The 27,412-nt window shown below is 42.5% G+C and overlaps 1 protein-coding gene across 1 annotated transcript in view; it reads left to right on the top strand.

Annotated features, from left to right (window-relative positions):
- The window catches only part of LOC139421953 (NALCN channel auxiliary factor 2), a 48,003-nt gene extending 23,141 nt beyond the window's left edge, over positions 1–24,862 (top strand). Inside the window, exons 2-3 of the mRNA XM_071173091.1 lie at positions 24,016–24,187; positions 24,339–24,862. Coding sequence (XP_071029192.1) covers positions 24,016–24,187; positions 24,339–24,649 — 483 coding nt within the window. The 3' untranslated portion in view covers positions 24,650–24,862. The remainder of the gene's footprint in view (positions 1–24,015; positions 24,188–24,338) is intronic.
- The last annotated feature ends 2,550 nt before the right edge of the window (positions 24,863–27,412 follow it).

The following is a 27,412-nucleotide window of genomic DNA, read 5'->3' as shown; positions in this document are numbered from 1 at the left end:
TTTCCCGAGCCTATGCAACTAGGCAGAGCTGGGGTGTCGCCAGCGGAACGGCAACACTGGATCAACACAAGGAGCTGTCTGTATTGTGGGACTTTTTGTGTCTTCTTACACGGTAAAAGACCAGGCTCATCGATAGGAGCGAGGACTCTGGTGGGCCATATGGAGAACTTTTCTGCTTCCCTTACTCACACCCCTTTTCATGTCATTCTTCTGTGGGGAAACCAGTCCAAATATCTCCGGGTCCTCATTGACTCTGGGGCTGATGAGAGCCTTATGGATGCCACACTGGCTTCTGAGCTGAACAGCCCCTATCCATTCCCATGGATGTTAGAGCGCCCGTCCAGTGCTCTATAGGTCGGGCCACCCATAACACCACTCCCATCAAACTACGTGTGTCAGGGAATCACAGCGAGACCATTCAATTCCTGCTCATCAAGTTCCCCCAGATTCCCGTAGTTTTGGGATTCTCCTGGCTCCAGTGACATAATCCTCTCAACCGGTCTACAGGTGCTATCATGGGCTGGAGTCAGTTCTGCCACGCCCATTGTCTGAAGTTGGCGTGGGATGTCTTCCTGTGGGCTCGGAAGTTGCTCCGGACCTCTCTGCCATTCACGCGGAGTACCAGGACCTCTGGGAGGTGTTCATCAAGTCCCGGACCACTTCCCTTCCACTGCACCTCCCCAATGACTGCGGGATTGACCTTCTCCCTTGCGCCAAGCTTCCCTGAGACGTCTGTTCTCTGTCGGGACCAGAGACCAAGGCTATGGAGATCGACATTGGGGACTCCCTAGCTACAGGATTTATCCATCCCTCTCCTGCTGGCGCAGGGTTCTTACTCGCTGAGAAAAAGAACAAGACCCTGTTCCCATGCATTGACTACCGGGGACTCAATGACATTACTGTGAAGAACCATTATCCACTACCACTCATTTCCTCGGCCTTCGAGCCGCTCCATGGGGCCACTGTTTTCTCCAAGCTGGATCTACAAAATGTGTAACACCTGGTGTGGATACAAGAGGGGGACGAGTGGAACACCGCCTTCAACACGGCCAGCGGCCACTACGAATATCTGGTCATGCCCTTTGGCCTCACCAACGCCTCTGCCATGTTCCAGGCTCTGGTGAATGATCTCTGAGACAGGTATTGAATGATCTCTCCAACTTTTATTGCCACTTTATTCGGGCTTATAGCACCCTGGCCTCCCCCCTGTCTGCACTCACCTCTACCAAGGTTCTGTTCACGAGGTCCTCTGCTGCTGACAGGGTGTTTCCGGGCTCTTAAACACCGCTTCACCACTGCTCCTATCCTGGTTCATCCTGACACTTCCTGTCAGTTTGTGGTGGAGGCCGATGCCCTGGACCTTAAGCTGCATCCCTGCGCCGCCTTCTCCCACCGCCTCAATGCCACAGAGAGGAACTACAATGTGGGGAATCGGGAGCTTCTCGCTGTGAAGATGGCGTTGGAGGAATGGAGGCGCTGGCTAGAAGGGGTGGAACATCTGTTCACTGTGTGCACCGACCACACAAACCTGGAGTATCTCCACTCCGCCAAGCGCCTCAACTCCACGCAAGTGAGGTGGGCCCTACTGTTTACCCGGTTCAACTTTTCCCTCCTACCGGCCGGGGTCCAAGAACGTCAGGCCGGATGCCCTGTCTCGCCGCTATAACCCCACGGTTATTACCCTGGAGACCGAGAAAATCCTTCCCACCTCATGCCTAGTGGGGGCACTCAGCTGGGGGTATAGGGAAACAGGTCCGGGGGGCAAAATAAGTCTGTTTGTGCCTGATGCTGTCCGCTCCGTGGTCCTGGTGTGGGCCCATTCCTCCAGGCTTGGCCTGTCACCTGGGCTCTCGTCGGACCCTGGCCTTTGTGCAACAACGCTTTTGGTGACCTACTATGGTTCTGTATGTTGCCACATTAGTCGCCACCTGCACTGTCTGCGCACAGAACAAAACTCCTAGGCAAGCTCCGGCTGATCTTCTCCAACCACTGCCTCCCTCACCGTCCCTGGTCCCATATATCCCTGGATTTCACCACGGGTCTCCCCCTTCTGAGGGCATCGCTGCCACTGGTCGATCGGTTTTCCAAAGCCGCCCACTTCATCCCTCTCCCCAAACTACCCTCTGCCAAGGAGTGGCCCCAGCTTATGGTGCAGCACGTCTTCCGGATCCACGGACTCCTGGTGTACATGGTCTCCGACTGAGGTCCGCAGCTCTCGTCCCAGTTCTGGAAGGCATTCTGCACACTCATTTGGTCGTTGGCCAGCTTGTCCTCTGAATTCCACCCCCAGTCCAATGGCCAGTCGGAGCGTGCTAACCAGGACTTAGAGACGACTCTTCGACTGCCTAGTCTCCGCCAACCGTACCACCTGGAGTCAGCAACTGGTATGGGTTGAGTACGTCCACAGCACCCTTTCTTGCTCTGCTACGGGTCTTTCGCCCTTCGAGTGTTCCTTGGGATATCACCCTCCGCTCTTCCACGAACAAGATGAGGAAGTCGGTCATCCCTCTGCCCAGAAGTTCATCCGCCGCTGTTGCCGTACCTGGAAGAGAGCCCTGGCCACTCTGTTGAAGACCACTTCCAGGTATAGGTGACAAGCAGATTGCCACCGGACCCCTGCTCCATGCTATTGGCTCGGGCAGACGGTATGGCTCTCTGCCCGGGACCTGCCCTTCTGGGTGGAGTCCCGGAAACTTGCCCCCCGTTTCATCGGCCCGTTCCCCCCGTTTCATCGGCCCGTTCCCCATCTCTAGAGTCATTAGCCCCACTGCTGTTCGTCATTTGTTACCCCTTACTCTCCGTATTCACCCTACTTTCCATGTGTCTAGGATTAAGCCTGTTTCACAGCCCTTTGTCTTCTGTTTCCAGGCCCACCCCTCCGTGTCTTCGATGGCCATCTGGCATACACTGCGAGACGCTTCCTGAGTGTTCGACCACGGGGCAGGGGTTTCCAGTACCTGGTTGACTGGGAGGGTTATGGTCCGAAGGAGAGGTGCTGGGTCCCCGCTAGAGACATCCTGGACCCGGACCCAGCCCTCATCGCTGACTTCCACCGCAGGCACCCCGGTCAACCAGGTATGCGCCCAGGTAGGACGCCAGGCGGCGCCCCGGGGGGGTTACTGTCACACCCTGATCTGTTTCACTTGTCTTTGTGATTGTCTCCACCCCCTTCCAGGTGTCACCCATCTTCCCCATTTTCCACTGTGTATTTATACTGGTGTTCTCTGTTCGTCTTGTTTGTCAAGTCAACCAGTGTTTTTGTTATCAGCTCCTGCTTTTCCCAGTCTCTTTTTCTCGTCCTCCTGGTTTTGACCCTTGCCTGTGCTGACTCTGAGTCTGCCTGCCTGACCACTCTGCCTGACCCTGAGCCTGCCAGCTGACCTGTACCTTTGCCCCACCTCTGGTCTACTGACCCCTGCCTGCCTTTACCCGTCTATTGCCTGACCCTGTTGGATTATTAAACCATTGTTAATTCGACATTGTCTGCATCTGGGTCTTACCTTCATACCTGATATGAACGTGAGATTTACACATGAGAATGTGTTTAAGATTTGAAACTGCAAACTTCACATATGCAACTGCAATTCATATGTAAGTTGTGAAAACAAACATGTTATTCTTCTCACATGTGTAAAGGTGGTGTTAACATGTGAACCCTTATTCAAAAGGCACTCGTGCATCTGAGCTACGTTTGTTGCAGGTGCATGGTAACAACTGAATAAGATGAGAAAAAAATAAGAAACCTGCGCACAGAGCTCTTATGAATGCCTTGAGGCAGATTGGTAAGCTTAATAAAGAGCAGTGATATTAGCAAGAGCAGTGTGCGGGTTTCTTATTTTATCAACATGTGAACTCTAAAATTAGTGCATGTGAAAATATGGTTTCACGTGAAATTTAAGCTCAGCATGTGGAAACATCTATTTCACATATGACAATGTGATTTCACATGTGAAACTGCAAATTTTAATCATGTTTTTTTTGTTGTAAGAGCTGTGTGGCATAAATATCAAAAACAAGCAAGGCACCCTGTCTTCCTCTTAAACAAGACGGTCTTAAAAGTTTGTATCGAGGTCACCTTTTGTAGAGCAGAGCACATCGGTTGCCCTCCAAGTGTGGCACACTCTCACATTTTATTTTTAATGAGCGTCTAGTAGAAATGCCTGTCAGCTAAGGAAGCCTATCCAAACAGATCCCCCTCTCTTTCACTAGACTGTACCGCGGTGACACATGTCCCCTCCCTGTTGTCCCTACTGACACCCTGTGTTATGGCAGATTTGCTATCCCAGACAAGTGGAGGCACCATGGGACTACAGAGTTCATGCTTTCTGACAGGGTGGCTGATTGGTTTGAGTGGTTTTAGCATGGATGTGGCCTCTAGCGCACCTAATGTATTGTATTATACCAAATCAATCTGTCCCAACAGTAGTCTCTGCAGTGCAGAAGCTAGAAGCTAGAGGGGACAGCAACTTTCACTCAGCAGGCCTTCCATTCCATGTTTTCAAATCACAATTGTCCAAAATGCAGAAAAACAATGTGAAATAGAAAATAATTTGGTGTATTCCTGTATTAAAATAGCCTGGTTAGTAACAATTCATTTAATAAGACCAAAGGAAATACTTTAGGCTTTGACGGAATGTACACTGAACAGATATATAAACACAACAGGGTTGGTTTCATGAGCTGAAATAAAAGCCCCCCTAAAATGTTCCATACACACACAAAAATGTATTTCTCAAATGTTGTGCATAAATTTGTGTAAATCCCTGTTAGGTGTGACATATCAAGAAGCAGATTAAACAACATGCTTATTACACGGGTGCACCTTGTGCTGGGGACAATAAAAGGCCACTCTTAATTATGACATAGATGTCTCAAGTTCAGGGAGTGTGTAGTTAAAAAAATATATACATTTAACCTTTATTTAACTAGGCAAGTCAGTTAAAAACAAATTTCCTACTTACAATGACGGCCAAATCCGGATGATGCTTAGCCAATTGTGCGCGGCCCTATGGGACTCCCAATCACTGCCAGTTGTGATTCCACCTGGCATGCTGACTGCAGGAATGTCCACCAGTGCCGTTGCCAGAGAATGTAATGATCATTTATCTACCACTAGACTACCTACCGGGGCGGCTACCTAGTGGTTAGAGCGTTGGACTAGCAACCGAACGGTTGCAAGATCGAATCCCCGAGCTGACAAAGTAAAAATCTGTCACTCTGCCCCTGAACAAGGCAGTTAACCCACTGTTCCTAGGCCGTCATTGAAAATAAGAATTTGTTCTTAACGGCCTTGCCTAGTTAAAGGTAAAATAATACAAATAAAATGACTCCAATGTAATTTTAGAGAATTTGGAAATGCGTCCAACCGGACTCGCAACTGCAGACCACGTGTAACAACGCTAGCCCAGGACTTCCATATTCAGCTTCTTTACCTGCGGTATTGTCTGAGACCAGCCACCCAGACAGCTGATGAAGCTGTAGGTTTGCACAACCAAAGAATTTCTGCACAAACTGTCTCGGGAAGCTCATCTGCATGCTCGTCTTCCTCCCCAGGGACTTGATTTGACTGCAGGTCGGCATCGTAACGGACTTCATTGGGCAAATGCTCACCTTCAATGGTCACTGGCACACTGGACAAGTGTGCTCTTCACAGATGAATCTCGGTTTCAGCTGTACCGTGTCATGTCGCAAGAATCTGTACACATTTCCTAGAAGCTTGAAATTTCCATGGCCTATATACACCACCAGACATGTCACCCATTGAGCATGTTTGGGATGCTCTGGGTCTGTAGTGTTCCAGTTCCCGCCAATATCCAGCAACTTCGCACAGCCATTGAAGAGGAGTGGGCCAACATTCCACAGGCCATGTGTCTTGCTGCATGAGGCAAATGTTGGTCACACTAGATACTGCCAGATTTTCTGATCCACGCCCCTACCTTTTTTTAAATGTATTTTTGACCAACGGATGCATGTCTGTCTTCCCAGTCATGTGAAATCCATAGATTAGGGCCTAAGGAATTGATTTCAATTGACTGATTTCCTTATGAACTGTAGAATCTTAATGTTTGCATGTACTGACCAAAAATATAAAAAAAACACAACATGTACAGTGAGCCTATTTATTTACTAGAAAGCCACACGGCTTCTGCGTTTCACTAGTAAACAACCAGAAAGGTCTATGTGAGTAGGGCCATGAACTGAAATATTTTAGGTCAGAAGATGTTGCTGTCAGATTCCGTTTAGTTCTCTGATCTCCTTTGCTGTGGATGTTCTTGTTTGTGTGATCCTACACTGGACATATGTTGGTTGCAGTAGTAAAATAAAATAGAGATGGATAGGAGGTGACAGCCCACACAGTCTAATTCCTTATCTTTCCTCTCATGTAGGCTAGAGTTGCTGTTATTTCAGATTCTCTCCAGGCCCTTGTCCAATATTCCCGAAAGCATTCCCGTTTGACATAATTATTGCTCTTTCCAAGGACAAATATCTTATTTTTCTCAGTGTGACCTTACAGATCAGTCTTCTTTGGGGATGGAACACTGAAATCCTTCAGGCATAACTGTTATGGATGATGTCAACATCTTGGTGGGGGCATCTACAGATAACTTTCAGTTATGTTTTAACATGGGAGTGTCAAGTCTAAGCTGTTATGTATACTGGCTAATACTTTACATAAATGAATGGACACATTTCATAGGTGCAGTGGATTAGAGTGGGATTGTCCCTGTGCCTACCTGTTTCTTGCCTTGAGTCATACACATTTACTCTTAAAACATTACAACTGCTTTGTGTTCTGTAAGACTGCTCTGTCCGTACATATTGTGCACATTTCTCCAGTTCAGTTTAACAGGTTGGCCTATCCTAATATTCAGTCACAGTACTTTCCTGTTACCATATCATTATCTGAGTAGTGTAGAATATTTGTTAGCTTTGATTCTACATATTTGCTAATGTATTGGACCAGCTCTCACTATTTTTAAAATATGATATGGTCAATTATTTATGATCCCCCTTCTGCTGCTGCTGCACAAAGGCAGCCAGTAAACACACCCTAGCAGTGTGTCAAATCAGAATCAATGTTTAATCACTGTTAATCTTATGTGACATTAGCTTTCTCGACGGAATAACAGGAGCAGCAGCTGTGCACTCTGCTTTTAGATATGATAGTACAGCCACCACACCAAGCTGCTTTGAAATCTATTTCCTATTGCAGGAAGTAAAGAAAATGTTATAATCTTAATGAGTACTGTATATTAATATTTACCCCTGACACTCACATTCTTTACCCATATCAATCTCTTTTCACACAAATTTTCATACACGTTTTCAGCAATATATTGCTTTCTGTTATTCGTGCGAATGTGTATTTACTAAGTGCATCATCAAATATACATCCATAACCTAGGAGTATTTTGCTTCTATGTAAACAGGTGTATATGATGTTGGATGTCACATCTGACCCCATATGCAGCTGTTAACCTAGCAGTGTGTAAAGGATGGTAGTTTGGAACAGAGAGTGCTGGGTTTTGAAGTAACACAGCTGGCTCAGAGTATAAAGCAGCTGACTCTCAGCATTCTAGAATATCAATGAGGCAAGCTGGAGCTTCCTAAAGGATTTACGAAAGGGTTGTCACATACCCACACCGCCAGTATTCGTCCAGTCCATTGGCTGCTGATTGGCCTCATCTGACCAATAAAAGGGTGTTAGCCTGGACCATCTCTTTCATAAGCATGCGGTCATCCATATTCACCCCATGCATTGAGGAGCAAGCATGCTGCATCACATCTGTGCTGTGAATACTTGCAGTATAAGGAGTGACATCTTGCATTTGGGAAATCATTCCATTTATCCTAAATGGAAGTCATAATAATAGTAATCTTAACGTTGTGAATTACATGCTGATAAGGTCGTTGCCCTGATCTTTTTTTCCTTCTTCCTGAAAGCAGTGAAGACTCCCTCCAGGGTCCTACTGCTGATGTGCTTGCCTTGATGGAAGGCCATGCTGTCTGCCTGCTTATCACCCTGGTGAATGGGCTCCATCAGCTGTGTAATGTGGCCTCCCTCTGTTGTCCTGGTTGGCAATATTATAAATGTGCTCACAGATGAAAGTGGCACCACAGGGAGAATGACTGTTTCTACTGTAAACAAAACCTAAACAAAGGGATATTTGCTTTATGCAGTTAATCAATTCCATGCTTAACATTGGAGGTTTTCAAGTAAAAGCTGATCTTGTTTGTTTGTATTTTTATGATTTTGGCTTTGCATTCATAGAATTCATTACAATTGGTTTAATTTATTTAGTTTATTCCATTTCATTTGGTTAAATAATAATGTATGAATAATAGTTTAAGATTTTTCCTCATTAAGGTGACAATTTTCAACAACATATTGTGTCCTCATAATATGTCATCTATTTAATAGTGTAGTCTGAGGTGTCCACCTGAAAATATATTTGTAAATAAAGCTAGTTATGAAAGTTGTATTACTTTTATTACACTTGGGCTTCATATAAAGGCCCTTTTTAAAAGACTGCAGAATTGGGGCAGTTTTATTTTCAGAAACAATCTCTCCATGAACCAGTTTCAATAATTAGATGATGTCTTACAGTGCCTTCAGAAAGTATTCATACACCTTGACTTATTCCACATGTTACAGCCTGAATACAGAATGGATTAAATACTTTTGTTTTCCCTCACCCATCTACACACAATACCCCATAATGACAAAGTGAAAACATGTTTTAGAAATGTTTGCAAATTTATTGAAAATGAAGTACTGTATTTAAATTACATAAGTATTCACACCCCTGAGTCAATACTATAGTCTGTAGAAGCCCCTCCGGGCACCGATTTACAGCTTTGAGTTGTCTTGAGTATGTTTTCAGCTTTGCACATCTGGATTTAGAGATTTTCTTCCCTGCAGATTTTCTCAAGCGCTGTTAAGTTCGATGGGGAGTGGCGGTGAACAGCAATCTTTGAGGCTTTCCACAGATTTTCAATGTGATTCAAGTCTAGGCTTTGGCTGGGCCTCTCAAGGACTTTCACATTTCTGTTCTGAAGCCAGTCCAGTGTCGCCCCAGTCTGTCATTTTCACTCTGAAGCTGGTTCTCATCAAGGATTTGCCTGTATTTGGCTCCACTCATTATTCATTCTATCCTTACCAGTCTCCCAGTCCCTGCAGCTGAAAAGCATCCCCATAGCATGACTCTGCCACCACTGTGCTTCACGGTAGGGAAGATGTTAGATGGGTGATGAGCTGTGCCTGGTTTTCTCCAGACATGACGCTATACATTCAGGCCAAAGAGTAAAATTTTGGTCTGTCATATGCATTTTTCTCAGGAGTGTCTTCTGTCTGGTCACACTCCCAAAAAGGCCTAGATTGGTGAAGTGCTGTAGAGACTGTTGTCCTTCTGGCAGGTTCTCCCATCTCAGCTAAGGAACTTTGTAGTTCTGTCAGTGATTATTGGGTTTTTAGTCGCCTCCCTGACAAGTCTTTCTTGCCCAGTTACTCAGTTTGGTCGGATGCCAGCTCTAGGCAGAGTCTGTTCCATATTTTCTTCAATTTCCCAATGATTGAGACCAATGTACTCTTGGAATAAACACAGTGCATTCGGAAAGTATTCAGACCCCTTGACTTTTTTCACGTTTTGTTACGTTACAGCCTTATTCTAAAATTAAATATTTTTTTCCTTCAATCTACACACAATAACCCATAATAACAAAGCAGAAACAGGTTTTTAGTTCAGTTTTTATTTTTAATACATTTGCTATCACATTTACCTAAGTATTCAGACCCTTTACTCAGTATTATGTTGAAGCACCTTTTACAGCCTCGAGTCTTCTTGGGTATGAAGCTACAAGCTTGGCACACCTGTATTTGTGGAGTTTCTCCCATTCTTCTCTGCAGATCCTCTCAAGCTCTGTCAGGTTGGAAGGGGAGCGCCTCTGCTCAGCTATTTTCAGGTCTCTCCAGAGCTGTTCGATCGGGTTCAAGGCCGGGCTCAGCCTGGGCCACTCAAGGACATTCAGAGACTTGTCCCAAAGCCACTCCTGTGTTGTCTTGGCTGTGTGCTTAGAGTCGTTGTCCTGTTGGAAGGGGATCCTTTGCTCCAATCTAAGGTCCTGAGCACATTGGAGCAGGTTTTCATCAATGATATCTCTGTACTTTGCTACGTTCATGTTTCCTTTGATCCTGACTAGTACCCCTGTCCTTGCCGCTGAAAAACATCCCCACAGTATGATGCTGCCACCTCCATGCTTCACCGTAGGCATGGTGCCAGGTTTCCTCCAGACGTAACACTTGGCATTCAGGCCAAAGAGTTCAATCTTGGTTTCATCAGACCAGAGAGTCTTGTTTCTCGTAGTCTGAGTTCGTTAGGTGCCTTTTGGCAAACTCCAAGCGGCTGGCATGTGCTTTCAACTGAGTGGCTTCCGTCTGGCCACTCTACCATAAAGGCCTGGTTGGTTGAGTGCTGCAAAGATGATTGTCTTTCTGGATGGTTCTCCACAGAGCTCTAGAGTTCCTGTCATAGTGGCCGGGCGGCCAGCTCTAGGAAGAGTCATTGTGGTTCTAAACTTCATCCATTGAAGAATGATGGAGGCCACTGTGTTCTTGGGGGGCCTTCAATGCTGCAGACATTGTGTGGTACCCTTCCCCAGATCTGTGCCTCGACACAATCCCGTCTCAGATCTCAACAGACAATTAATTTGACCTCATGGTTTGGTTTTTGATCTGACATGCACTGTCAACTGTGGAACCTTGTATAGACAGGTGTGCCTTTCCAAATCATGTCCAATCAATTACATCTTTGAATTTACCACAGGTGGACTCTGATCAAGTTGTACAAGCATCTCAAGGATGATCATTGGAAACAGTATGCAACTGAGCTCAATTTAGAGTCTCATAGGAAAGGGTCTGAATACTTAGACATTTTTTGAAATCAGAAATACCTTAAGTACCTGTCATAATGGGGTCATAATCTGTCATAATGGGGTATTTTGTGTAGATTGATGAGGAAAACATTTCAATTAAAGCCTTTTTCTAAAATGGATTCAAAGTAACAATGTGTAAGAAGGGAAGGGGTCTTTAAACTTTCTGAATGCACTGTACCTCATCACAATTCTACCTTGTCGATCTACAGACAGTTCCTTGAACTTCATGGTATAGTTTCTGCTCGGCCGTGCACTGGGACCATTATATAGACGGGAGTGTTTCTTTCTAAATCATGTCCAAAAAAATGTAATTGGTTTCAGGTGGACTCCAGTGAAGTTAGTGACATCTCAAAGACGATCAAAGGAAATTGGATGCACCTGAGCTCAATTTGGAGTGGCATAGCAAAGGGGTGTGAATACTTACAGTACCTGTCAAAAGTTTTCTTCATTGTAGAATAATAGTGAAGACTTCAAAACTATGAAATAATCATGTAGAATCATATCATGGAATGGAATCATGTAGTAACCAAAAAAGTGTTAAACAAATCAAAATGTATTAGATTCTTCAAAGTAGCCACCTTTTGCCTTGACAGCTTTGCACACTTAGCATTCTCTCAAACGGCTTCACCTGGAATGCTTTTACAACAGTACTTGAAGGAGATCCCACATATGCTGAGTACTTGTTGGTTGCTTTTCTTTCACTCTGTAGTCAACTCATCCCTAACCTTCTCAATAGCATTGAGGTCGGGTGATTGTGGAGGCCACGTCATCTGATGCAGTACGCCATCACTCTCCTCCTTGGTCAAATAACCCTTACACAGCCTGGAGGTGTGTTGGGTAATTGTCCAGTTGGAAAACAATTGATAGTCCCTTTAAGTTCAAACCAGATGGAATGGCGTATTGCTGTAGAATGCTGTGGTAGCCATGCTGGTTAAGTGTGCCTTGAGTTCTAAATAAATCATTGACAGTGTCACCAGCAAAGCACCCCTACACCATCACACCACCTCCTCCATGCTTCACGCTGGGAACCACACATGCGGAGATCATCCGTTCACCTACTCTGCATCTCACAAAGACACGGCGGTTGGAACCAAAAGTCTCAAATGTGAACTTGTCAGACCAAAGGACAGATTTCCACAGGTCTAATGTCCATTGCTCGTGTTTCTTGGCCCAAGCAAGTCTCTTCTTATTATTGGTGTCCTTTTAGTAGTGATTTCTTTGAAGCAATTCGACCATGAAGGCCTGATTCACACAGTCTCCTCTGAACAATTGATGTGTCTGTGAAGCATTTATTTGGGCTGCAATTTCTGAGGCTGTGAACTCCAATGAACTTATCCTCTGCAGCAGAGGTAACTCTGAGTCTTCCTTTCCTGTGGCGGTCCTCATGAGAGACAGTTTCATCATAATGCTTGATGGTTTTTCTGACTGCACTTGAAGAAACTTGAAAATGTTCTGCATTGACTGACCTTCGTGTCTTGCTGATTTGAGCTGTTCTTGCCATAAAATGGACTTAGCCTTTTTGGTAAAAGACCATCTTTTGTATACCACCCCTACCTTGTCACAAAGAAATTCCACAAAATTACTTTTATTAAGGCACACCTGTTAATTGTAATGTATTCCAGGTAATTGTAATGCATTCCATTCCATTCCACCTCATGAAGCTGGTTGAGAGAATGCATAGAGTATGCAAAGCTGTCATCAAGGCAAAGGGTGGCCACTGAAGAATCTCAAATATAAATATATAGATTTTCTTTTTGCTTACTACATGATTCCATATGTGTTCTTTTGTAGTTTTGATGTCTTCACTATTATTCTACAATGTAAAAAATAAAGAAAAAACCTTGAATGAGTAGGTGTGTCCAACCTTTTGACTGGTACTCTATGTAAATTAGATATCTGCATTTAATTTTCACTCAATTTTGAAAAACAATATGTTTTTTGCACTTTGTCGTTATGGGGTATTGTTTGTAGATTTTTAATTAGGGCAAGAACGCAACAAAATGTGGAATAAGTCAAGGGGTATGAATTCTTTCTGAAGGCACTAAAAGGGTTTTGAAATGCTGATGCCAAGTTTCAACAAAACTCCAGAGGACACTTGATGACTAATGTACTTTTTGAATTTGTTGCATAAGAGCATTTTATTGAATACAATTGTATCCATCTGCATTTATTTTAAGATTTGCCACAAATAACTTTGTATCAAAGGGGTGAAGATACTTTATCAAATGAAATTATGACACATTATCCAAGTCTAAGGGCAGTTTCAAAAATAATGGTGAGAGATTGGTGTACTGGTAGTAAAGTGGTAGTCAAGTAAGACAAAGCAAAGTGAGATATAACTAATTTACTTAGCCATTATTTAGCCATGTCCACAGACTTTATGTTCTGAGAGGAGGTTTAAACTAAGAGGATTGCGTATTTAATCGGCTCTCCATCTCAGGGTGCCTATCAGGGGAAGGGGATGTGACTCTCTAGAAGGATCAGAGACACACTAAATTAAGATACCTCACTTTTTCTCTGTTCCTCTTCCCATAACTGTGCCTGCACAAGATGTCCAGGACCATGACTCAATGAATCATCATCCTCACTCCAGAATTGGCATGTCCATTATGAGCTCTGTTAACACAGGGATGCTCTTAATTTCCCATTGTCCAGTGTATACCAGAGATCCCTCTGCTGATTATTTTGTCTGAGCATTTTTCAATAGGGGTTCATTACACAGGTTTCATCATTTCAACTGCCTATTCACACACCATAGCCCTTCCTCCAATGGCCTCTACCACTGCTGACATTGTGAGACTATCAAAAAAATGTTGAGGCCTTTAGTAAGAGGTACTGCTCTGTTTTAGGCCACCTGGGATAACAAAGTGTAGTATAGTAATGGCCTTCTCTGTCCACAGCTGGTGTAACCCTCACAATGTCCTGGTGCCCTGTCTGATTGGTGCCCACCTGGGAGACCTGTACTCTCCAACTCGTCTCCCATGCAGCCACCCTTTGCTTTAAGGGACATAGCGCTCCATCATCTGTCCAGATCGTTTTGTTTCCTCATAATTTTCTTGCCAAAGCCAATCAGTTTGTCTACAACTTAAAATCACTTGTAACACTGAATTCTTATGAAGCCACTATTTGTAACATGAAGCGGTATACTATTACATCTGTGCTGAAACTATTCTGTGTGGCATCTAGCGGAATGGACTGACTGCCATCATTTACTATCTATTAACCATAACCTTTGTCAGAATGCCAGATTTCTAATGATTTTTAATTAATCCATTCGGGGATGTTTGAGATCTATGGACACTCCAGCATTACAGGTAGAACTGTCACCCATTTAATGTCTTCATATGGCAGAGGGCAGCAGTTACATTAGACTGCATCTTCAGATATGAAATTCTGTGATATTTTGCTCCAGAACAGCAACTGTCTGTTATTCAGACCACTAGTTCCCCCGCTGAGGTTGTGTGTGTCGTTTCCTTTCCACAAGGATATTCCAAAGATCTTGACAATGGTTATATAACATTGTAGCTGTGTTAATTGACATGAACATGTTGCTCCCATTACTATTGGTCATAATGTGCTGCCACCCCACCTCTCACATCACTGTAGGCTATGTGTGGCATGTGCTAAGCTGCTCTCCTCCATGTGTATGGTCCTGGGTATGTTCTGTCCATGAAATGGCTGCAGTCAGTCAGTGTTATATTCTGTGATGTGTGGGAGGAAACTCCCTGTTTGCATGATCTGTTTCCTCTGTCTTTATTTAGCTGTCCAGGCAGCTGAGTGTGTCCAAATGAAGGGTTGGCAGTTCACAAGCTCCTAGCCTTCCCTCGGGACAGTTACCATAGATACCACAGTCTGTGCCTAGCAACCTTCCTCTGTATGGCTTAGAGAATAATCACAATTAGAAAGGATATGTTTCAATTTAAACTAGCCTCTGAAGGGTTTACCGGTAATGTCACTTCTCAGGTATTTAGATACTTTGACCATGTGCAGATGAGATAAGTAGTGAATGGTGATAGGATTGTTCAAGTTATTATCAGAAATTCCAGAGTTGTCATAAACTGTCACATTGATTAGATGGGCACCACTCAAGCTGAAATTATTCCTGGAAAATATAGGGTGCATTGCATTTGAAGTTCTACCATGAAGTGTAACACATTTTATTTTACTCTTCAGAGATAAAGTAGAGTCAATAATATTAAACATCTCACAGTTAAGATAAGAAAACAGAGGGACATCCAAAGGATTGAGCCAACACAACTGTTTGAAGCAATATCATCTGTAGCCAACATATTATACAATATTCAGGAGCAGTCAAATAAAGATTCTTCTTCCAGCAATTAGCTTTTTCTGACAGAAACTTCACAGTTAATCCTAAAATTAGTCTTCATAGGTATCTGAGATTAGTATGCCACAAACACCTGCTCCTGTAGACGCCAATCAACCAACAGATCAAAACCTCCAAAGGTGTGTCTGTGCTTTTAATGCTACTTATAGTACATAGCAGAGGTACTATACCGGTCTTAATACACCAGCTATTGCGGTGAACGTTGATTAACAAGAACTTTCTACAACAGATGTTTAGTGGACTTGATGCACCATGTTATGAACATCAGGGCTCTTCCTGAAACCTACCGGTCTCCCTATCTAGCTACTGTACATGTAGTGTATGGAAATGTCTGAATGCATATTTTGGAATATTTGGGAGAGATATATCTAAAGCACATCTATTACCAGTTTATTACAAGCAATACACGTGGAAGAATATATTATTTTCCTAGAGGCACTGTAAAAGGGAGTAGCACTATTGCAAGTAGACATCAGAGAAAGCAGAGTGACTCATCTATTGGCAACCAACGTGGAAGACACAGGCCAAAACTAGGGCATCTATTGCTCTTGATCGTATCTGTAACTCCACTCTGGCCGCTGACTGGAAACCTCCATCAGGAACTGTAGTATTCAGATACATGTGTGTCACATTCCTGTGTATCATGTTTTAATGTGCCATTGTGCTTAGCACTGCATTATCCTGTAATACAACTCCAGTAGAATAGTCATGCAGGGGGAAAAGTGATCAACTAATGTTCTAATGTACAACATGATCTTGTGATAATTTAAGTCAGATGTTCCTGATACATTTTTCTGACCCATGGCAGTATTCTCTTTCCAACAATAAGGTGTTCCTTGATCCAGGTCTTCAGTGAGACTTGATCTTTCTGATTATTCAGAGGATACATGTTTATGACAGCTGTATGCTGGGCCATTTCCACCCAATTTATACATGTATAATTGCTTCACATCACTGTTACTGAAAAGGAACCCAGCTGCCATAGAGCTGCAGTGTAGGCCCACTGTCACCTGACCCCTTTAGCTATGAGAATAGATTTGGGAGAGAGATACAGAAAGAAAGAGAGCTCTTATAGCAGGACTTTCTATCCCCTTTAGCGATGATAATTTATTTTGGAGAGTGAGAGCTCTTAAGATCGTCTTCAATAATATATTACTATAACATACAGTTTAGCTTTTGTCCCAAAGTAAGCCAAATGGGGTAACTAAGTATATTTGGATTCTAGATTCCCTATAGGTTATAAATACTTGACAACCGATCTACTAAAGATACCACTGGTTAGTACTGCAACATAAGATACCTGACGGTATCGCTTGTCAATGTCTCAAATGTGTTGGACTAAAACTGGTCTGTATTTTGTACTAACTGAGTGCGATCTGAGGTCACATTCGTTAGAACTGATGCAGACTCCAAAGGATTCTCTTGGAACAATTAATTTGGAGTTGTATGGTTCCTCCCCTTAGCAACAAGCTACCTATTGATTTAACAGCAAGCCAGGTGCTCCACGGGCATGGAGCATTTTAATGTGTTTGACAGGTCGCCATTGTAAATATGAATTTGTTCTTAACTGGCTTAACTGTATAAATTATTAAAAAATGTATCCTAGCTAAAAGTATAGGAGGGAAAATTAAAATAGTAGAAGATTGAGTAGGCAATACTGTAATAAGCTGTAGGTAAATTGAATACAACACACTAATGCTAGGAATTTCTAGACTTGTTTTGGCAACTCCAAGCGAACCTTTGAGGCTCATGCTCTTAACTTGCTCTCTGCTCTTTTCCTGAGCTGTGCATAATGACAGGTTTGCCTGTGTAGTGGCAGGAGTGGAGAGGAGAGGCACTCACACTGGTTATTGCTCTGTGAAATGAATAAGCATAACTACTGCATATGTTTGATGAAAAACTCATGATTTGACTAATTGATAAATGGAACAAATTAAGAGGTCCTGAATAAATATAATATGCCATTAAACAGACGCTTTTATCCAAAGTGACTTACAGTCATGCGTGCATAGATTCTTATGTAATCATGGTCCCAGGAATCAAACCCACTATCCTGGCTTTGAAAGTAACAAACGCATGCTTTACCAACTGAGCTACAGAGGACCACTCTGCCACCTGGATGTGAAAGGGCTTGTTTTGCTGTGGCCTGTTCATCCCAACATTGAGGTAGTTATGGTCTTATCTTGGAGAAAAATAGAGTTCAAATCACATCTGCTCCACCATAGAAGTGACTCCAAAAGGTTCATGATTAGATACCTGCTTAACGAGGTGATTAAAACAGTGCAGACGTACTTTGCTTTAATTGAATCTGCTCTGGATGCTTTCCTCATCACTTTCAGTCCTGGCCAAATATAGGACCTGCAGCAGACAGTGAATATGACTCATTACGTTCTACCTCACCTTTACATACTAGACGCTTGCTGCATTCGCAAGACATCTGTCACACATTTTAAAAGAGCTTACATTAAATACATCACTTATCTGCACTTCAGCTACACTCTGTACAGGAATGGAAACGCGTTACAGCAGCATGTGAAACACTGTAGGAGTGGTAGAAGGCTTCTTTTCACTGTGTCTCTTACCTTTTTCTATTGAGCACTTGAAACATCATTGGTCTCATGCAGTTGACTGTCTGTCCAGACTGTAACAGACTGTCCAGCCTGTTAGAGCAGCCCTGTGCTGTACATCTGTCTGCCGGGCCGGGAATAGAGCCAGCTCATTGGGCTGTATAATGATAGCCAGGTTAACAGGCCCTCATTCAGAGCCAGACAAGCGGCTAACACTCCTCAGTCTGAGACCCACACAAAGCCAGGTTGTCAGGTTAGCACACTGCTTTCCTTGAGTCTGTGGAAGACCACAATCAAAGTCAAGCTAGCTTTTAGCCCTTCTAGCAGGCAGACTATCACCTTTATGTAGAACATAATTTCATGATTTGGGTTTGGGCTCATAATGTACTCAAAGTTTATTTGACCAGGAATTCAATGCATTAATGTAATGCTGTCGCTCTGAAAGCCATCTCAATCAATTACACTGCTCTATAAAATTACTGATTGCTTTCTGACTGTTAAAACTGTTCACATCAAACTCACTAAAGGTTGTTTAATTAAGGTAGTTTTATTATGATTGGAAAATAAGTTATGGGTTTGTGATTCTTCACATTTTATAGGAAATTATTTTGAATCATTGGGTGTTAACCATGCTGTATGATTTCCAGTGACACAAACAGGATTTCAGTGTAGCAGTGAGGACATCTGCTGGTGAAAAGAATACTGCAGGCAACTTTTGCATTGACTGAAAGACTGTAGTAGACTATACAGCAGTATGTGCAAAGCCATGCCCAAAGAAGTACAATAAAAACAGACATTTTATAGGTCTTGAATACCCATGTCATGCTGTGTGGTCTCTAACTGTGCAAAGGATTGCTGTGTGGAAACAGGCCTTGTTTTAAAAGGGTGTTGTCGACTGACTGGGGATGCCTAGGGGTGTATTCATTAGTTGGATCTGTTGAAAACATTCAGTCTGTTGCAAAATGTTTAGCAACAGAAACCGTTTACCGTTTTAATTTATACTAGAAACTAATAGAAACTGTTGTTTTCATTGTAAAACGTTTTCCGTTTGGAGTAAACGGTTGACTAAGAAAACAACCGTTACTATTAGACAAATGAATGTAGGTCCCTCCCCGTTTGGTTCATAAATTAAACGGTAAACGGTTTCTGTTGCTAAATATTTTGCAACAGACTAAATGTTTTCAACAGAAACCGACTAATGAATACACCCGAGGGCAGACTTTTTTTAATAGGCCTAATAAAAAAGGCAGACAAAGCCCTGATGTCATGAGAAAATCCATGGAAAGGTTGTTAAAAAGCAGACATTAAACAGCCCCCAATTAGCTTGAAGAGTAGACTTCATCCAACTGTGTGCAGCATATAAAGTTAACTTTAGGCCTAAATGTAACTTAAACCATTGATTCTGTTATGTTTTTGTAACTTGTGCAGTTTGCTTTGGCCAGAGGAGTCCACATTTTTTTTCCTACAGTATCGTTGGTCGGTGCTGTAGATCTACAGTTAAAGTCGGAAGTTTACATACACTTAGGTTGGAGTCAATAAAACTAGTTTTTCAACCACTCCACACATTTCTTGTTAACAAATTATAGTTTTGGCAAGTCGGTTAGGACATCTACTTTGTGCATGACACAAGTAATTTTTCCAACAATTGTTTACAGACAGATTATTTCACTGTATCACAATTCCACTGGGTCAGAAGTTTACATACACTAAGTTGACTGTGCCTTTTAAACAGCTTGGAAAATTCCAGAAAATGTCATGGCTTTAGAAGCTTCTGATAGGCTAATTTACATCATTTGAGTCAATAGGAGGTGTACCTGTGGATGTATTTCAAGGCCTACCTTCAAACTCAGTGCCTCTTTGCTTGACATCATGGGAAAATCAAAAGAAATCAGCCAAGACCTCAGAAAATAAATTGTAGACCTCCACAAGTCTGGTTGATCCTTGGGAGCAATTTCCAAACGCTTGAAGGTGCCACTTTCATCTGTACAAACAATAGAATGCAAGTATAAACACCATGGGACCACACAGACATCATACCGCTCAGGAAGGAAACGCGTTCTGTCTCCTAGAGATGAATGTACATTGGTGCGAAAAGTGCAAATCAATCCCAGAACAACAGCAAAGGACCTTGTGAAGATGCTGGAGGAAACGGGTACAAAAATATTTATATCCATAGTAAAACAAGTCCTATATCGACATAACCTGAAAGGCAAAGATTGTACTTTTTGAAGAAATGTCCTCTGGTCTGATGAAACAAAAATAGAATGGTTTGGCCATAATGACCATCGTTATGTTTGGAGGAAAAGGGGGGAGGCTTGCAAGCCAAAGAACACCATCCCAACCATGAAGCACGGGGGTGGCAGCATCATGTTGTGGGGGTGCTTTGCTGCAGGAGGGACTGGTGCACTTCACAAAATAGATGGCTTCATGAGGGGTGAAAATTATGTTGATATATTGAAGCAACATCTCAATCAGGAAGTTAAAGCTTGGTCGCAAATGGGTCTTCCAAATGGACAATGACCCCAAGCATACTTCCAAAGATGGGACAAAATGGCTTAAGGACAACGAAGTCAAGGTATTGGAGTGGCCATCATAAAGCCCTGACCTCAATCCCATAGAAAAATTGTGGGCAGAACTGAAAAAAACGTGTGTGAGCAAGGAGGCCTACAAACCTGACTCAGTTATAGCAGCTATGTCAGGAGGAATGGGCCAACATTCACCCAACTTATTGTGGGAAGCTTGTGGAAGGCTACCTGAAACCTTTGACCCAAGTGAAACAATTTAAAGGCACTGCTACCAAATACTAATAGAGTGTATGTAAACTTCTGACCCACTGGGAATGTGATGAAAGAAATAAAAGCTGAAATTAATCATTCTCTCTACTTATTATTCTGACATTTCACATTCTTAAAATAAAGTGGTGATCCTAAATGACCTAAGACAGGGATGTTTTACTAGGATTAAATATCAGGAATTGTGAAGAACTGAGTTTAAATGTATTTGGTTAAGGTGTATGAAAAACTTCCGACTTCAACTGTATGTCAGCATCAATCAAGCTGGCCTCGACAGTGTTGGTAGTGAACTCGGGGGTGGCATTTACTTTGTGTCCGTTCATCATTCTGATATTGTTACAGAGAGAAGTCAACTTAATGTTACTAGATATAAGTTTTCCAGAGGCATTATCCAAAATCTCCAAGTGCTATAATGCTCCAGCTGTTTTCAGACTTTGAAAAGGTAAACGTGTGTTGCGGTTGGGGAGGCAGGCTAAGGATAAGAAAAGGAAAAACATCTGATTTCATTCACAAGTCAATTGTAGTGATGGTGGCGGTGGTCAGAATAAATAATAATGTCCACAAAATAAGTGAAAGTACTTACAAAAACACACGAACAATGACATTTTTTGGACAGGTTCTGACATCAAAATCAAAGCTAAAATAATCTACACTAGATCTGGCCTAGAATCAGGCTACGAGCATAGCAACAAAAGTGGCCTACCACATCAACACTCTCAAATAACACTACAGAAGACTGGTAGAGCTACAATAGGTAGAAATACCTAGTGCCACGTCATGAGCTAAACCACAATGAGCAGGGGTGCTCTTGACCAATTAACTTGTAGCCTCTTTTACCCAACACAGAGACAAACATTATAGCCTACAATAGCTACAGCAGACTATCATCATAACAAAATATTCACAGGCCTTTCTCAAATTAATCCCGGTTTCAACTGTACCGGTGTCGTGTGGGTGAGTGGTTTGCTGATGTCAACGTTGTGAACCATGGTGGCGGTGGGGTTATGGTATGGGCAGGCATAAGCTACGGACAACAAGCACAATTTTCATGTTATCAATGACAATTTGAATGCACAGAGATACCAGGATAAGTTCCTGAGGCCCATTGCCGTGCCATTCATCCGCTGCCATGATAATGCACGGCCCCATGTCGCAAGGATCTGTACACAATTCCTGGAAGATGAAAATGTCAGTTATTCATACACGCCAGACATTTCACCCATTGTGCATGTTTGGGACGCTCTGGATCGTTGTTTATGACATCGTGTACCAGTTCCCGCCAATGTCCATCAACTTCGCACAGCCATTGAAGAGAAGTGGGACAACATTCCACAGGCCACAATCAATATCCTGATCAACTCTATGCGAAGGAGATGTGTCGCACTGCATGAGGCAAATGGTGGTATTTGTATTTTTGTTCAGGATACATATAACGTGGCTAAAACAGTATGTACAAATGATTAAAGTGACCAGTGTTCCATGACTCTATACAGGGAAAAGCAGTGTCAATACATGACAAACACAATGCACTCCAAATAAATGCACCAGTTGGAGGAGAGAACTCCACTTGAATTACACAGAACTGATATTTCATAGTCACGTGTTTAAAATCAGTAGCAAAATTGGGGAACTTCATAATTTAGTGGGGCGCACACAAGCGTGAACAGGGTTTGAATTTGGCACAAATGTGATAGTCGCCATCTTTGATTGCTGTGTGCAGTGAAGATAAATTGTCCCCAGTTCAACCGTATAAAATTGAGTCTTTGTACAGATTGCAGACATGGCATCGCAAGAAGAGGATGAAGGGCTTTTGAACTTAATCCCAGATTGAGATTGAATGAATCAGTGCTCGCTGGAGGCTCATTGATTGCACCTCAAATCTATTTATCCCTCCTGTCATTGGTTCCTTTCTCTGCCAGCTACTGTCAGTCACCATGCACTAGGGTTTATTATCATGTGCTTTTCAGTAGCTTTTAATGCTAAACATGTCTGAAACTAAAGTTGGAATATTATTGATGATTTCTACCTGTCCAAAGAGGGAGAATGTAGGCCTACAGTAAAAACAAAATGGTAAGAATGGATGAGAAATACCATTTATTGTTCTTATCCCCTCATCTCTCAAGTATTTTATTTCTTATTACAGGATTAGTATTGTTTTGCAATAGGTTGTCCATACAGTACAAAAATGTTTGATAACATCTTATGTTACAGAGTCAACTTCTGTGGTTTGAACTTATTTATTCAGATGAGTTCAGTTCTGAGGCCCCTTGTTCTTGAGGATGTTGCTGAGGCCCTAGATGGTCTTTGTCATTCTCAAAACACAATTCCAGCGTACCATCTGTCAGCAATATACTGCAGGTTAACGTGTATGGAAATGTAGTCAGGGAATTCCTCTATTCTGTGTCTGTCAGGAGTTGGTAATTGAAATGTTAACCGAGGAAGCACGCAGAGGAAGACATACTGAACATTGGGCTACGGTGTAATAGTGTGCAATGTAGTGTGTTTTAATTGTGCGAGAAAATAATTGAGTATCCTCCTCCTTTAGCGATCTACCATGTTTATTCTAGGTGGAGCAGGTGACTTTAGTCCTTTAGATTAACCCCCATCTCCTTGGGTTGATGTGTCACTGGATAAGCATCATCTAATCCTCTTGTGAATAGAGCAAAAGAGGGTTGTAGTAGTGTTGTGTGTACTATACCGATGGGAGGTTGACCACATGATAAATATAATGACTGTGAAAGAGGCTCTGGCTCATCCTGCTGCCTTGACAGCAGTAGCCCTTGGCTCCACAGCAGAGCGGAGGTGAAGAAACTGCTGTGATCCTCTGTCTACGTCACTGCTGCCCTGCTTCCTGTGCATCTGTCTATGGCGAGCTGCTGCCAACTTGCTCATATTAACAGCTATATTTATCTCTCTTACTTTATCATACACAGGACCCGGTGAAGAGCTTTCTGAGTAGGTTGAAGATATGCCCTGGATCTCCTTTAGATACATAGTACTGTACTCCAGTTTGCTGGCCCCATACAGTGCTTGTTACAGTGATTTTCAGTGTGCATTACCACATATGCTGACTCAGTTAGTGTCACTATATGGTTCTGTGGTTATAGCCTTGAGAGTAAACTGTTGATGAAGTGTATACCGGGTTGACTTTGTTTTGACAAGGTTTTCTTGCACTGTAGTCAGCCCAATTAGTATCATCTGTCCACTTATGGCCACCTCAGCAGAAGATAGTAGATGTTTGTAATAGCTGCTAATACTGTAGAAATGGTTTTAATGTCCATCCATTAGCCTCAATTACACCCATTATCACCTCAGGCACTGCTATGACAAAAACCTGCTGTGTGTGAAAGCCGCCAGGCGCTGTGCTCTTTTCTTGCAGTCAGTCTACAAAGCCTGGTTATGCTCAGAATACTTCAACGCCACCCAGAGCCAGTGTCAACACAGGATTCCCTGCAAGCAATATTGTCTGGAGGTCCAGACCATGTGCCCCTTTGTGTTACCAGACAATGACGACTTGGTCTATGGAGGACAATCCAGTTTTATCTGTGCAGGTACAGTATGATTGGGGCCTTGAGTGACATTCTGTTGTTTGTGTTGCTATTTTTCGCTCACCTCCCATAATTTCACAGGGACTATAACTTGTTTGTCATCTGATAAGATCATCTGGATCTTAAATCTGTTTATTATCTGTGTGTGATGCAGGGCTACTAGAAAACCATTTAACCAATGCAGACCCAGAGTGTTGTGACGTCAGATGGAGTGGCTGCGACCCCTCTGTGGGGGCGGCGTGTGCCCTGACCCAGCTTCCGGGGTCATCATCATGGCAGCGGCGCAGCTCCCCACCTGTGTCGGCTGCGTCGCGACTGTGCAGCAGCAGACTCAGACTGTGTGTTCTGGTCCTCATCCTGCTGCACACTGTCGTCTCCTTTTCCACTGTCCAGAGCAGTGGCGCTGTGGGCCTGGAGGCCATGGTACCCCTGCCCCTGGAGGAGAGCTCTGCCCGAGAGGAGTGACTGATGATGAACAAGAGTTTCTACTGTTCCCCCCCGGCTTCCAGTCTACAGAGACTCCCTTCCTTCCCACTACCTGAGGAGTGAGGCGTTTATAACCCTCTCTCTCCATCCAGTCCCCTCCACAGGACATCAGGAATGAGGAGGTTATACACCACTCCAGGGAAGGCTACAGGTCGGTATACCTCTTCGCCCTCTACCACACTAGAGGAGTGGCGAAGCACGGGCCCTCCCCTCCCGCAACACAGAGGGATATGGAGGTAGATAAGGCTTCGGAACTGAGAGCCAGCCATATCTCACGTGTAAGGAGGACATGAGAGGGCATGGTGAAAGAGGCGGGTCTCCCATCATGCTGAAAGAGGTACTGAATGCTGTTTCTAAGAAGGGTTTGGGTACAAATGGCCTTTTTCGCTTATCACCACTCTATTTAATACGTTGAGTGATGGTTTTGGGGAGTTACGTACGAGGTTGAGTTTGTGAATTGCACAATTGGGAAAGCGTGAGTTGCAGGCTTGTATGCTACTTTTTATAAGTTTTGTGTGTGTGTGTGTGTGTGTGTGTGTGTGTGTGTGTGTGTGTGTGTGTGTGTGTGTGTGTGTGTGTGTGTGTGTGTGTGTGTGTGTGTTTGTGTTTGTGTGTGTGTGTGTGTTTGTGTGTTTGTGTGTGTGTGTGTGTGTGTGTGTGTGTGTGTGTGCAGTTAACAAGTCAGCAATTTAATTTATATGACCCAACACATGAAATCAGGTGATCATTACATCTTTCAAGCCAAAAGTATACTCACGAGAAATACTTTGTTTGGCTTACAGTAAATATAGTTATTATTATTCTCAGTAACACTACCCTCATTGTCATATACCAAGCAGAATAATTTCATGCAAATATTAGATTACAGATCCTAACCGAAGGTAAACCATGTTGTTTTTGATAGATGTCAGAGGTATACTATTAATGCTGTGGAGGAACATGTGTCTATGCAAAGCTGATTGAAACCAGTGGAAACTCCCCCTGGGTGTCTAATCGCTTACAGAAGGTAGATGATTGTGCCATGGAAGACTGTCTGGATTATAACTACACCAATCATTTCTTACTCATAAAACAGACAATTTACCACATATAACATATAACAAAGACCCAGAATGGCTAATTGGAGCAGGAGGCCCTTAATCACGGCTAAATGTTTAAGAAAATATTTTCAAGATGCGAATGCGTCGCATCATCAAAAACAATTTCTGTCACAGTAGAGATTTAGGGTGTGTCTATGCCCTCAATGTGAAATAGAGTGATTATTTGGAAAGAACCAAAACGTTGATATATATATATATATATATATATATATATATATATATACTTCTAAATTCTAAATATCAGAGATATGAAAAAGGTCCACCTTGATTCTTTTCATAAAGGTCATCTGTTGGCACGGTATTGTTATTTGTAAAGAAGAGCTAGAGTATAACTATATAAATGGTTCTCATGTGTTTCTGATTAATCACATAAAATTATTCTGACCTCTCTCTTCCTGGCATAATCTGTGTATTATTAAAAATAAAAAGTTTTTTACATTTGGGCTTGTCTTTGGGAAGCTGAAATAAGATGTCTTCCAATGTGACAAATTGATTCACAAATACAAATATATTTGACACATTATTTGTATCTTACAAAGTCATTCTAAGCCAAAACTATTGTTTTAGAGTAATCCTGGGTTCACCTCCCAAACACATACTGTATGTGACCTTGGTCTACCACAACACAGGCATACTGTTTATGTCCTAACAAAGCTATTGTAACTATTTTACTATTGAAAAACTATATCATAGCAGAGGTTTTTACAGAGTATATGTATATGAATTGAACTTGGATTTGAAAATATGATATAAAAAAGTATGACATTTATGAGATTCTTCATTTATCCTAAATAAAATATATAATATCACTGTAGCCTTTGAATGCCTACAATGAATTAGTAGGTGCTAATTTTATGTCAGTGTCTAACGAACTGCTAGTTTCTTTAGTTTATATTGCTAAAAGATAGTTATTTTTCTTACGACTGACTGTGGTGTGTAACTGAATATCTAACAGACATTGTTGACATGCTGATTTATAAACTGGTTGAAGATACCAAACACTGTAAAAGAGACAACCATGTTGATAACTATACCTTGGGATTGAAAATCCTGCCTGCCTTGTATGACTAACGTGTGAAACATTGTCTGGTCTCCCTATTTCCAAAAAGGCCACTTGTACCCTTCATTCATATCAGTCATGGCTGTTGCTCATCCTGCTAGAATATGAAGGAATCGTACCTCTATCAGAGAAGGGAAAAGGGGTTATACATCTACACTGGTGTCCTAAGCCTGTATTCTGTTAGGGAAATACTTCTTATGCCATTTTATACACTGTGCTTCATTGTTTAGAACGTTTTGCACTAGTTCTAATAACATTTATTTTTCTCTGAGATTGTTTTGAAACTGTGCTAATTAATTCCGTTCTAAAAACAAATATTATCCCATATCTGTGTTTCTAGCTAACCTGTATATATGAAATCGGTTTTCTGTTTCGTTTGTATTTTGGGCAGATCAGTGCCTGTTCACTGTTAAAGCCCAATAAAGTAATACAATTGTTCATCAACAGCCTCTCTTTCTGTGAGCAGTGCGTTGCTATACAACCTGAACTTTAGATTAAAAGTGAGCATCACCCTCATAATCATGCAGAGAAATATATCAGTTGAAGGGTCACTTAAATCATGTCATGTCCGTGTTACTCTGT

This window comes from Oncorhynchus clarkii, chromosome 12, assembly GCF_045791955.1.
Source record: "Oncorhynchus clarkii lewisi isolate Uvic-CL-2024 chromosome 12, UVic_Ocla_1.0, whole genome shotgun sequence".
In the NCBI taxonomy this organism is placed as follows: Eukaryota; Metazoa; Chordata; class Actinopteri; order Salmoniformes; family Salmonidae; genus Oncorhynchus; species Oncorhynchus clarkii.
The sequence above is the reverse complement of the archived record's forward strand: the minus strand, read 5'-3'. Positions and strand labels throughout refer to the sequence as shown.